This window comes from Aythya fuligula, chromosome 2 (assembly GCF_009819795.1).
Source record: "Aythya fuligula isolate bAytFul2 chromosome 2, bAytFul2.pri, whole genome shotgun sequence".
NCBI lineage: Eukaryota > Metazoa > Chordata > Aves > Anseriformes > Anatidae > Aythya > Aythya fuligula.
This window is the reverse complement of record NC_045560.1, coordinates 152,981,686-152,995,961: the sequence shown is the minus strand read 5'-3', so window position 1 is coordinate 152,995,961 and position 14,276 is coordinate 152,981,686. Positions and strand designations below refer to the sequence as shown.

Genomic DNA, 14,276 nt, shown 5'->3' with positions numbered 1-14,276 from the left:
ATCTGCTAAAATATCAGAATATTATCAGTTTACTTAACACCATGCCTAGTAATACACAGAATAGGCTTCAGCACTTTCTATCCACATACAGGAATGGCAATACAAGGGAGAAAAACTTTTCCCCCCCATGTTCAACAGTTTCACACAGAAGAGATTACAGAGAAACAAATAACATGAACTTTAAAGTTTATTAAAAGGTCTTTAGAAACAGGTTTGTTCCAATATTCCATAAGAGCAAGTTTTTTACACCAGTATTTCCATCTTTGTTTCACAGCAATCCTCAAATATTTTTCATTTTCTCACTGAGATAGTGATGGGTGCATTCCAAGAGAATAAACAAGAAGCTTTGCCAACAAGTTGAAGGAGGTGATTCTCCCCTCCTCTTTACTCCACTCCCATGAGACACCACCTGGAGTACTTTATCCAGCTCTGGGACCCCCACCATATGACAGACATGGACTTGTTACAGCAGGTCCAGGAGGGCCATAAAGATTATCAGAGGGCTGGAACACCTCTCCTATGAAGACAGGAGACAGTTGGGGTTGTTCAGCCTAGAGAAGAAAATGTTTTGGCAAGTACTCATTGCAGCCTTTCAGTACATAAAGATTGAGACACCTGGGCCTAAACAGGGCCCTGATTAGGGCCTCAATTGATAGGACAATGAGTGATATTCTAAACTACAACAGGGTTATGTTGTCTATTATGTGCCTATTCTCAAGTTAGAATAGACACAAGAAAGAAATATTTCACTCAAAGTGGTGAGGCACTGACACAGGTTGCCCAGAGAAGCTGTGGATGCTCCATCCCTGGAGGTGCTCAAGGCCAAGCTGGATGGGGCTTTGGGCAACCTGGTCTGGTGGGGTGTCCCTGCCTATTGCAGGGATACCCTGCTTCTAGCCCAAACCATCTTCTCTAGACCACTGCTTTGAACATTACTGTATTTGAGCATAGCAATGATGAAATTGCAAATGCTTGTTTTGGCACATGGATTACTAAACAGAAAAAGCAGTATAGTCTGTTTACCTACTGTTCTCCTATAGGAGAAAATAGTTTCTCTCCATATTCAAGATCGAAGTATTATATCAAACAGGGCAAGAGTGATGGACTTCAGTTTGGTATTTGACAAATAATGAAGTTTCAACTAGATTTTCTAAGGAATGCATAAAGTAGTCACATCTGAGAACTTGCCAGCCTTTCTGACCAGTAACTTGACACCAAATAATACACTGAAGAGAAGCCCAGAATTGAAGACTGCTATTCCTTCTTATACAAAGAGAACTATATAGTTAATATTCTCTCATTTGCTTGTTCTTTGGACAAGTTTTAATATAGCAGTTCCAAAGTACTAACCCAGAACGTATTAAGATCAAGGCAAACAAAATTAAATCATCTGTTAGCAAAAGATGGTTGAAACAATTAGCACAGATGATCCAAGCAAAGCTAGAAAAAAAAATAATGTCTTAAGGTTTCTTTTCTATTAAGTTCTACATATGGAGTCTCCAGCTGGCTGAGCAGTGCCTCCAAAGAACTAGAGACGGATGCAACCTGTTTTAGGTTATTAGCAACAGGATACCTTTATGGCACCAGTACCTTCTACATATTCCACAGGTTTGAGTACCAGAAGTAGTAACTGGTAGTAATTAATGGTCTGATTTAGTTCTGAACGATGCTTTCATGCTTTATAAGAACTACCCCAAATAAACAATCTGTTCTACCTATATTATTCTAGAATGTCTACATCCCTTATCCTTTGTAAAAGCCCTATCAGACCTACAATTGTATCAACCTTACTCAAATATTAATTGCATTAAAATTATCTGCGAACAGCTCTCCAACCTGTAACAAAATTTACTAGCCACTTCATTTAAAAAATTTTAGTTCAGCACATTTGGCTAGCATCTCAACTAGGAAAAAGTCAAATAAAGATATGAACAATTACTTCATTACCAAAAAGAAACATGAAAAGTTCAAATGATTCAAATAGAAACCTTTAAGACTCCTCCAGGCTTGTGGATTTGAAGTTAGGATATGAACTTTTCAACTTAAGCTTTTGCTTTTAATATGAAGAAAACCTTTCTACTGCAGAGCTATTAGAAAAACTCAGGGGGTGGAGGGCTTTCTATTCCATGACACGCATTTTGATATAAAAGCATGCATGGTAACAGAATAATGTCAGTTCAACACATTCCACAAAAACTGAAAAGTTCACCATATGTCATTTAAAGTAGTATTTGGAGCCTTTATTTGTAAAGATGTTTTAGTAGGAATTTTAAGTACACTTTTCTTTATTCTCTAGTCAAACTAGCATATTGTCTTCAAGTTACTAGCAACATAGGTTTTTTTTTCACTACTACTGTGCTCTAAAATTACTTGCATTTTCTATACTGTAGATTAAAACATAACAGCTCCCATTCCAAATAAACCCTTTTTCATATTTTCAAGCCTTTACTATACAATAATAAATTTTTATAAGTTTATTTTTTATAATTGTATTAAATAAAAGCTATTAAGGTTTTCAAGAAGGAATTAAGATTAGTTCTTAATTTAGTTGCACAGAAAAATCGAGTCTTTTACGGACTCTAATCAAATTCAACAAATACTCTATAAATCACATAACATTTACTTTGCTTATGGAGAGATGTACTAAAAATTATGTCAATTTAAGGAAATTCATTCCAATGAAAACCACAACTGGCCATTTGCTTAAGCCACATAAATCATCCTCAGTCAGGGTTGATTTTTTTCACTTGTAATTAATCTCCTTTCATCAGCTGTTTTCTTCTTTGTCTATAAAACTAAATGTTATTAAATGTCAAGTTTAAATGTTACAAGCTATTTTCTGTGAAAATCTTTGACTATCTGTAAATCACTTCCTTTCAAAGGTGAAAGCACTTGGGCATTATTCATTATAAGTAGCATAGGACTGATCTAGTGACAGGCCACTGATAATGCCACAGTTGCTTCCCAAGGGACTCTAGTTTGGGGACCAAGAGTACACCTTACGGTAGCCTCAGAATACTGGTCATGAGAATAGACTCCTCACAGAAAACAGACTCCAACTGAATCTAATGAGTACAAGCATAACCTATGTTTATTTGCTCTCAGACTTTTTCTTTTGTTCTTGGAGAAGTAAACACTCTAAACTTTTTCCAAATGTTAAAGATTCAGGAATTTTAATCACTTTCCAGTAACATATTCAGGTCTTACCTTTGTTTTGTCTCTCATAGAACCTTTTCCCAAAATAGACATTTTTGTCAGTGTTTCTTCCTGCAAGCGCTTTAGAGAATTGCCACGTGGACCCAAAAGCTTTCCCACAAAGTTGAACTGTAAGAAAACAGACATTAAACCCATTGGATTTCTAAGCACAGAAACAAGCAAAATGGAGTACACTTGGATAAAGTTCTTTTTTGTTTTAGGTGCAACTATTAAATTATGACAGTCAAATACAAATGTGTTGGACAAGTTAATAGCAAGTTAGTGACTCTACCAGATGCCAACAGAAACCTAGAAATATCTGAACTCAAAGAACTTTGAAACAGCATAAAAAAGTGTCACATTCAATGCTGAACAGATGTGCTCAGTCAAACTGTGATTCAGTTTTTCAACAGTTGTTATCAGGTACATAACCATAAAAACAAAACTGGCAGCTATTTCTCACAGATGCAGTAGCAACCAACCACAGCTTTGAAGACAAAAAAAAATCTGAATTGCCTTATGCTGCCATTAAGATTTATGAAGTAATACAGCAACCCATACAATATACCCTACACTAAAATACAGAAACAGGGAATTAAAACCAGAAAATGTAAACATATAAATCTTTTCCCAAACCAAAATTAACATTCTTAAGACCTTCTCAATTGCTTTTCAACCCCTATTATCACTGAAGTTTACCAAAACCATCTGGGGTTCCTAACCACAGCGTTACTGTTAAGGTAACTAGGGAGAAAAAAGTGGTGTGCAACAAAAATACAGGAAGAAAATTACTTGAGGAAAGTCTAAACACATCCATTTATGGAAGACATTAAAATTCAGGCCACCACAAATACATGATGCTCCTTCAGCCAAGAAGGTGCTCCATAGGGGAAATAAGCTAAAGAACATAACTACAAAACCCTACCCGAGACAGGGAAAATAACAAAAGTAATGTTCCTGTTGTCATTTAAAGACAAAATTGAGCTCAAAGGAGCGCACAGGGGCAAGAAATCTCCACAAAGCATTTTCCCAGTCACATACTGGGAGAAGAGCTGTGTGAATTCAATAGTCCAATTTTGTATATCATTGTACTACCTTTTGGAAGGTATACAAAATTTGAAGGATAATTAGAAAAAACATTAAGATTCATTTGAAGTATACAGGCTTCTATTTAAGTTTGGGGGGGGGGGGGGGGGGGGGGGGGGATCAAAAAGCACCAATAAATATAAGCCGCATATTGAAATTTGGATGGAATGTTATCACTTCTTAAAAGTAATAATTGATTCAATTCAGAATAATAAGTTTATGAAATAAAATACTATTCAGGTGTACTTACTATCACCAATAAGACTTCGTAAAACCAAGATATTCAAACTGTTGTAATCTAAAGTGACCCACTCATCGTGAAAAGAACAGTTTTAGCAATCGGTAAATTGCTAAAATGGCTACAGAGAAAATACATTTAAACTATTTGTTTTTCTGGTTTCATTTATGCAACAGTTGACTCTTCCTCTAGTACTACATCATTAGAGTGCCACAATGAGCTCATTTGATCTCCTTATCCCCCTAGATGAATTTGATAACACTTGACAATGGGGAAGTAGAAGCTCTAACAAACTCCTTTGTTGCTACAATGGAAGTGCTGATGGAAAAAAAAAAGAGCCCAGCTGTGGTCCTCCTGCAATGAAGAAAGTCTACAGCTCCAGTTAACCCACTTCAATTTGAGACAAAAGAAACTCAAGCATTAAAAAAAGCTTATTAAAAATGAAAACGTAATTCTCCTCCCCTTTAGAACCTGTGAGCTTGATTCCTGAGTTAGAAACAGGATACAGTTGAATGAATGGCCATGGATGACTAGTCCACACCAGCTATTGTATTTAAGGCCTTTCATTAACTAGTATTTCCTGAAGCTGTCTGTTCAAATTTCAATAAATCCTCAGGTGATACCTTTAACTCCATTTTATTAGACATATTACATTGCTTTTGTCCTTACAGGTCTTAACATGCTATCAAAGAAAAAGTGTTAGAAATTGGTTGCCCAAAATGGGGGAAATTTCCATTGCTGACAGTATTCAGGACTCAGGTGTCACCTAATTTACAGTCAGGAGGTCATCAGAAGGTTGTACTACACGTTTTCCAGAGGTCCTCTACTACAGATCTACACCTTCACAATTACAAAGGTGTTCCTGCAATGAAAGCATTTAAACTAGTTGAAATAATCTGTAACAAATACTGAACTTCCGAAAGTGAATATAAGACCTTGTCAATGACCTCTATAAAGGATCATTGCTTATGAATAGGGACTACGGCTAAACTTAAATGGAAACCTTCATGTAATGGAATACTGTCAGCTTTTTACTATTTCAGGTTACTTATGTTTTCTGAATTAACAAGACTATTTTAATGCAAACAAGTACTATATTCATTTCTAAATGAGGTTTTCCATTTAGAGTAGAGCATGCTAAAATTATTTCTCAATGTTCAATACCTACAGTCTGATATAGACTTAAACTTATTTTAGTAAGTTCAGGTTTTTTGAGTGAAATTCCATGTGAATATTTATCACAATCTAGCAGTAGGCAAGCATGTATTTTAACTACACAGTGTATAAGGCTGAACATCACATCACTGAAACAAACTACTTGACCATTAAAAAATAAAAAAATGCAACTTAGATGGAAGAGCACACTTGCAACAACAAAAATGGGTTCTATTTTTGCATGTAATTTTCAGAAAAAGCAACTAGCTGGCTTCGGAGCTCAGAGAAGAGTTGTGATCCAAAGCAGATTTGTTTACTCAGCTGTTTAAAACCAAATAGTTTTATTCTGTTTAAAACCAAGTACTGTGTAAATATATCTAAAGCTTGACCCACAAAACTAATACCAAATGTTTTTGCATTTTTTTCTGCAAATACAAGAAAACATCTAGTGCTGATGCTAGATATGGTAGCTATTCAAGTAGCTGCACAGTTGACATGTTCTAGACAACACATTTAATGAACATGAAAATGTATTATCTATATCCTGAGATCCACTGAACTATTCTTTCCTGTGCACCCATGCTACAAATATTAGATTTGACAACTCTGAAGCATGAGAAATCTGCACTGCAAGTCTGAAATTTTGCTGATTTGAAGGTACAGTACATCTAGATACAGCTTAAAATGAGGATTGTGACCAGAGGTTACTAGAAATGGCTTACTACATACTTCTAAAGACTTTGTTCACATGTAAGAAAGTTAGAAATCGACTGATATTTCAGATTCTGTAAAACCCATGTGATATTGAATGAAGCTTTTCAGTATTTTCAGTAGAGAAAATTTACTTTGAACGAATACTGGATGTTGTTTGAACTACTGGCTTATCTCCCTTTTATATTAAATGTGAAACATCTGATCAGCAAAAGCTTAGTTTTAAATATTTCACCAAGATATAGAAACAAATCAAAAAGAATCAGTAAATTGCTTTCACTATTTATACAGGGTATTATCTCAAGTAGTCAAGAACTAGGAGTCAAACCTAAGTCAAACCCCACGCAGACAAGTTTTCATTACAAAGTTAATAAATCCAGCCTAGCTGCTGGTGAACCAGAAGCAAGTACATCTGGCAGATCTAAATTCTTGTAGAAGTTAGCTCATGTACAAGTTTCATGGCTGCTTCCCATGCTTCACATTCCTAAAGTTTATTTGCCCTTCTGAACCTAGAAAAAAAACAAGTACAGGCCCAGTATTGAACTCAAGATTATAAACTCTGAATTAGGCATTGAATAGTAACAAAAGGGTATTGGTGCAGGTCTGGGCAAGTCAGATTGGATCAGTCACTTATCAGCTCTAGCTCAAAATCAGAAATGCCAGGCTCCTCTCTTTACTTGCTCCCCTGTACAGCATGATCATATCTGAATTGCACTCAAATAGCCCAAATTGTACTCAAGTCCACTAGCTTCAGCTTAATGCTGTATTAAAGCAGTCACACTGCTTTCCAGCCCAGGCCAGTCTGGAAGCTATTACCTGCAAATAATTCTCTTCAGCTACCTGAAGTAGGAACAAGTGCCAGGTATGAGTGATATTCTGTAGCATTAAAACAAGGGCTGTCTATACATTAAAACAGCTTGCAATATCCTAGATAAGAATCAAGATCTTATTATGGATATATTATATACATAAAATTGAAGATGAACATCATCATGAAGTTGTTTTGGGACTGCTCTCAAGGCTGTGCCAGATATGGTACCTACAGAAACAAGATTATAGCAAAAGAATTAAACTATTTTTAGTAAAAATGTTATCAAGATACAGAGTAACAGACTTGGAAGGGATTGGAAAAAACACTAGAAATTGTTACTTCAGCTACTGTTTAAGCCAAAGGTATTCATAAATCCTCGTTTTAATAAAGCATTTTTGCAGATATAGTACAACAGAGATTATGGACATTACTGCTTAACACCCATTTCCTTCAGAATCCTCACATCAAAATATGCCTTTAACAGTTATCTAGAGATTTATTTCCTTACCAAAGCACTGCTTAAATCTATTTTCTGAAAACAGTTCTGGAAAAAACACTGCTACAAAGGAATTATACAAATGAGACATCCTTTTTGTGAGCATTTAATCTACTGTATGAATTTCAGCAAAAAAAGAATTAATGCCAATGCTACATCATGTTTAAATGTATATATTACAGGAGGAAGGATATAATAAAAAGTAATCCTTGTTTATCCCCACCAAGACAAGTCTACTGAGAACGGTTCATCCAGCTTAAAATACTTAGTGAAAATACAAATGCTTGACCAAATGCTGTGCTGTAAAGCTCTAGCCAGCCAATGTCAAAGCTGTAGAAAGCTTTCTTGATATATTAGTTTTCTGCAACGGTTCCTCTGTGATAGATTTACTAGAAAAAAATAAAAATATTTAAATTAACATTCAGGGCACTTGCCCTTAGAATGACCTGAAACCGGGAAAACTTCAAAAACTTTTCTTACTCACTTCAAGAGAATAAGGTTCCTATAGGAATGGAACTATTTCATGCATTTACACCAGCACAGAGTGCTGTCTCCTTCACACAGCTCTCAGAACAGTAATAGGCTTCTAAACACCTATTTGACATTAAACTTGGTCAATTACTATAAAGTTATTCAAAAATTCTCTGGTATTAAACCTAACACTTGTTCCTTCATATCACTTGTGATTATATACTCATGTCATTTCTCATTCCTACTGTAGGAAATCCTTAGAACCCAGCTGTCGTGAAAGTTTGTTTTTAACTAGTCATGTAATTAATATTTTAATCTTTCCATGACTATGTAAAACTGCAAATATTTTAAAATGACATTTGCATGTGTAATGTATGTATTTTAACTTTAAATGTTGAGCTAAGGGATTAATGCACACCTGCACATTAATTTTGAGAATGTATTTAGAGTATCACTTCAGTGAAACAGTATGGACCACTTCTTACTAATTCTGACATCTGCTCAATACTTAATTATAGCTTTGTAAGCAATTTTTAGAATAGTAGCCTATGAAATGGAAGAAATTCTCCATCTTGATCAATCTCATTGAAAACCATCTTTCCACTTATCCTTGGAAGCTATTTCACCAAATTCTGAACACTTCAGTTCACTAAACTGCCAAAACAAAATCAGATTTGAGAAAAACTGCTTCAGTGAATATTCATCAAGCTTGTGGGAGGAAAGATAGCACTTGCCTCATATGTACGTATGTAAGCTATGAAACACCTTTCAACTCTTGGCATTTCATAGCAGTATTAGGATAGATTTAGAGTCCCTTCACTCTCAAACAGCCACATCATGACCTTCTATTGCCAGCCCACTTTAGTCCTACCTTAAAGTTTGTGCAAGTTTAAAGATGGATTTTTCAAGCATGAAATGCAACAGAAGTACAGGTTTAAGGATTGCATTTTCACACTTGACCTGGAGTCAAAGATATTCATCTGATCAAATAGTAAGGTATATTAAGTCACCCTAAACTCCAATGCCTAACCTGACAAGATCTCGCTCCACCAACTCCAAGTTAAACATCCAGCATCCATGTGGAAATCCTACAAAAAGGTGAAAACCTGGAAATGAGTCCTACCTGAGGAAGTTGTTCCTTTTCCAATTAGAGGAAAAGTTAGGATTGTATGCAACCTAATCCTTGCTTGTAATCCTAGTCCAGTTAGAACAGGACTGCAGACCGCATTATCAAAACATTCAAGCCTCAACTAAATGCTTCAGATTAGTTTCTTATCTTAGCAATTCAATAGCTAGACCAACCTGAACAACTCCTGACATGATTGCATACAATCAGATTTTGAAAATACTTGACTGGACCTGCAACCAACAAGGAGTTTCCACAAGGCTTTGTCTCACCAAGTAACACTATCATTAAAACATACTTGTCCTGTTTTTCAGCATGTACAGGAGTTCAAATGAAGATCATTTGAATGCACAACCAACTGGAGCTGAAACTGAACCTAAGACTATTTTGCTTTATGAAATAGTTTGTTATCTTCTCTCACATTCTATTAAACAAAAAAAAATCTTAGGCCAACTACCTGTAGCATGAACATTAAAGCTAACTTCTATCATGACTGAGCAAGACAAAGTCATGGCTAAATAATACACGCATAGTACCATAGAAAGCAACCAAGAGCTGTCAGGTAGAAGGCAAATTTAACATCCCCAGGAATGAACACTCAACTGTTGGAGCAATAAGCAGAAGACCAGGAGCAGGGAGATTTTTTTTTATTTTTTTTTTAAGGGAAAGCAATAACATCCAGACAGAAAAAGAGATGACTTCTGAACCTGAGGTCCAGATTCTTTTCAAAGATACAAACCAGCTGCTCCAAACTTTAGTTGAATAACCTTCTACTGCAGTTAACCTGTCACCATGCAGGTATGTCAGAGGTAGAGGTTCAGTATGCACAGGACCCAGCCTTGATCCTGCAAGAATGCATCTAAGAGGGCAGGGAATACAAGCAGGCATTGCTGTGACAGCTTTGTCAAATCAGAGCTAGAACTGACTGACTTATTTTGGGGTTTGTATGATTTATTCAAGGAGTCAGAGGTGGAGAGGTCTTAAAGAGGGAAAGCACAGTGAAATACTTAAAGCAAATTCAGGTAACCCTGTGCAATGTTTCGTAAGGTATCTGAAGAGTGAAAAGTATGCTGGTGTATGCTGGTGGGCTGCTTTGGTTCAGGGACCTCATTTACAACCAAAACTAATAATTGATACTTCATTGATCCCAATTATATCCTACAAAGCATCATGACTTGCCAGAGAACCACTGGCAAACATTAACAGAATAGCTTCTGCTATCAAAATCGCTTCCATTTGTAGCTTCATTTTTAGATATTTCACCTTAAGGATTTGAGAACTTTAATAACCTGCTTTTCTGATCCTATTTAAGCTGAAAAACCCGCATCATTTACTTGGGGAGACAGTGCTCTATTTGCAAAGCTGAAGAAAGCCTCACTTTTGTCACTTTCTGGATACTTACATTTTCCAAATTCAACCCAAACTGGCACCCCAGTGCTTAATGGATTTATCAATTATTGTAGTAACTTTGTCAGCTCTAAACACCAGATTCTCTGTTCACTAACACTGAAAAGGCTACACCTGAAAGACTGAACGAATCCTTGTCTGGGAACTTGTATGGTAACTGTCAACTTTAGTGATGACTGCTAACATAGAGAAAGAAAGGAAAAATTGCTAGGAGAATGGCTCCAAATTCAATATTCACATGCAGAAGAGCTTTTTACACAGCTGTCATCCATATTTAAGTCTTACATTCCAGGCTTCTGAAGCATTTATCACTAACACAGATCAGCAGAAAGGAGAAAATTACTCACAAGTGAGAATCAACTTTTAACCATTTTTGTGAGGAGCTATCAACTTCTTCAAATGACATTTGCATGAGTTCTAACAACTCTTGCAGGAAAAATGATCCAGCAAACAACATATGCACAGGAAAGCATGACCCAGAGGCATAAACCTTTTATGTGAAGCATCATTTCAGGTTTTTATATAAGCACCCCATAATGTCTTCTTAAATTCTGCAGAATCTGAATATTATAAATACAGCTCACCAAGGTGACTGGAATAATTTCATATGTACCCTGACAGACTTGATAAAACATTCCTCACTTGCGCCCTTCTCTGAACATATGAACAGAACTAGAATTAGTATCTAGAGCAAACATTAGGATGCAAGACTGCTACCCTGTGTATAGGCATTCAAATCTTGTCACTTGCTGCAGGCTACAGTACACCAAGATAAGGCTCTCAGTTTGCCAAGTTGAAGCTACATCACCTTGTACAAAACATTTAAACTTCTTAGAGCTCCAAAATAAAACAAGCCTGGTTCTAGTAAACAAGACAACACTTAACTGCAGCAACTGCTTGTTGTTTGGGTCCCCTCCAGAGAAGTTCAAGAGGGCCTGTCACAATTTTGAACTGATGCTCACCTCCTAAACTACTCCTATCCAGTGAGAAATCCCAATGCCTTTTGACTATGTTTGGTCTGTGATGAGTAAGCTTGACAAAAATATCATATAATAAAATGGAAAATTTTGAGAGAAAATGAATGTCTCCATACCAATTAGGAAATAAAAATATTCTTAAACCAGAAAATACTTAGTTTTATTCCCTCCGGTAGAAGAGATTTGTGTGAGCGGAGATACCAATGTTCTTCTTTCTGTGGAAAAATTACTAGTGGAGACAGGAACTCACATAGGAAGTCTGTGCTGCACAGTAGTTGTACTCTGCCACCTAGATCCTGGTCTTCTAAACAAGGACATACAGGATTACAAAGCTCTGTGTTCAGACATAAATAAAGGTTTCTTTCTATAGCACATACTGGGCTTAATTCCATCTCAGACAGCCAAACAATGTCCACAGAACACAACTACTAAACACATAGCAAAGCATCCCTCCCTTTCAAAAGTCAGCATTGGCTTTCCCACTAGCTATGCTAAACAACAATTTTAATGTTTAGATCTTTAAAGAAAGTTGACGCTGAAGAAACCAAATCTTCCAAAAGATACTTTCTCCTTTTAATAACCACCTCGCTTTTTCTCCCTTCAAGCTCATCTGTCCACATATCTCAGCATTTGAAAACATCTCAATAGTTGAAGAAAAATATCCTGATTAGAAGGACTGTCCACATAAGCTTCCCCTATTTGTTACCTCCTCTTCTTTACAAGGACTATACATGGTGTTTATAGATAAGTTTTCCCAGTCATTAAATAAAGATGACTTCTAAGGCAGAATTCCAAATAGGTACCCACATACAAAGGGTATGCAAGCACACAAGTTCATTGAAGCAGTATTTCATGAAACTTTGAACAGCAGTAAAAAAATCTCTGCAAGTTACCCAGAACAGAAAAACACTAGTAGTGCAAATAAAGCTATTTAGAAAAAAGTCTTCCAAGTGAAATGGAAGAAGGATTGAAGACATTCCTTTCCTCATGAGTAAAAACAAAGGCAGTCTGGACATTTCCAATAGGAAAAGGAAAGCTATTTAAAACAGGTGATAAACACTAACATCCTGATGATTTTGCACAACATTAGCCTTAAAATTTGTAAAGAAATACAAAACAATGAGCTTCCACAGCCTCTTGTACACTGAATACACACTTCCATGAAGCGATATTTTAAACCAGGATAACATCTGACCATAAAGAAATATTAAGAATTCATGGTGGTTAAATTTATTAATGGAATAGTCCCTGCTTCCCCTAGAACCCATTGTATAATTCAGCACCGTGGGTATACCTAGTTCAAGACTAACACTAGCTGAAAGTAAGGTATTTACACAAAGAATTCTTCTAATAGTGGATTTTAAGCTTCACTTTTGCATACAGTAAGTACATTTCAAAGGCTGATGTCAGCATCAGTTTAAATATAATTCCTTCAAGCATTTTCAGAGCAGTAGGATCCTCTTTGGTCTTTGGAACTGAAAACACGTGTTTACAACCTACTATTTTCTGTAAGACTAGCAACACTTTTCTGCTCATTTATTCCAAGAAACTTTCCTACCTTACAACTTCCATAGACCACAGAACAGCACTGGTACAGACTGTTTTAAGTGGAACAGTCACTATCTTAAGATATTAGTGGAATACCTTTTATAAGCACTTAAAAAGGTATGAAAACTGAACTTACCTTAGGGAATTGTTTTACTGGAATCAAAACTTTTTGTCCCAGCTTCATGTTTTTATTGATGACTACGTCAATATATTTTTCTTCTTCCTTTCCTTCCCCTTTCTGGAATTTTTCAATTTCTGTTAAAGGAAAAATGTCTGTTATTTTCTCAGTTTAATATTAAAAGCTGAAAACTGAGAATCTTTAAAGTCTATATAAATTATAAATAGTAACTTTAAAAATAATACCTTATAGTATAATATTAGTGACATAATACATAATTAATACACATTACACAGGTGAATGGAGCAAACCATGTTTTTCTTTTACAGTGTTTAATATTTATGTTCATATCAGCACTTTCAATTAGCATTGCAAGTGTTTTAAATGAACTTTTAACTTAATATTCAGAATATGCTTATGTATTAAAATGGATCTTAAAATGGATCAAGCAAGACACTTCCAGTCCTTTCAAGTTCAAAAACTTACAGCATAGTTTAATACTTGACTATTTTCTCCCATATAAAATATATAGAACTTTCTATAAGCTGTAAAGCACACAGTTGTATGATGGTCATCTACTGCATACTAAGTGTCAATTCAAGCTTTTGAAATCTTAGCAATGCAATTAAAGCACCTTGGTAAAACACTAATCTCAGATTTCTAGGTATGAGCCAAGATGACAGGAATACGTTTCAGAAGGAATGCGACGAAAAGGAACTCAGGATGCATGATCATGCTCGTTCTAAAGATACTTCACATATACAAAGGATTGATTCTTGATTCTAGTTCCTGCCAATATTGACTCTCCATTGTGCTAATGAAAAATTGATCATTTCATTTCACAGGTGGTAGAATAAAAGGGGCATACAAATACTAAAGAAGTGTTGCTTGAGGTCTTTACTAGATTGGAGTCCAGCTAGTCAGAGGTTCAAATCTG

The 14,276-nt window shown here is 35.7% G+C and overlaps 1 protein-coding gene across 4 annotated transcripts in view; it reads right to left on the bottom strand.

The window, feature by feature from the left end:
- The window catches only part of KHDRBS3 (KH RNA binding domain containing, signal transduction associated 3), a 93,746-nt gene that overhangs the window by 52,999 nt on the left and 26,471 nt on the right, over window positions 1-14,276 (bottom strand). For all 4 annotated transcript variants that reach the window (XR_004252909.1, XM_032181785.1, XM_032181786.1 and 1 more), the window contains exons 2-3: window positions 13,358-13,476; window positions 3,208-3,324 (exon numbers count right to left, since the gene is read on the bottom strand). Coding sequence is in view for 3 of the 4 variants with exons in the window: in XM_032181785.1 (XP_032037676.1) it covers window positions 3,208-3,324; window positions 13,358-13,476 (236 nt within the window). In the remaining variant the exon portion in view is untranslated. The remainder of the gene's footprint in view (window positions 1-3,207; window positions 3,325-13,357; window positions 13,477-14,276) is intronic.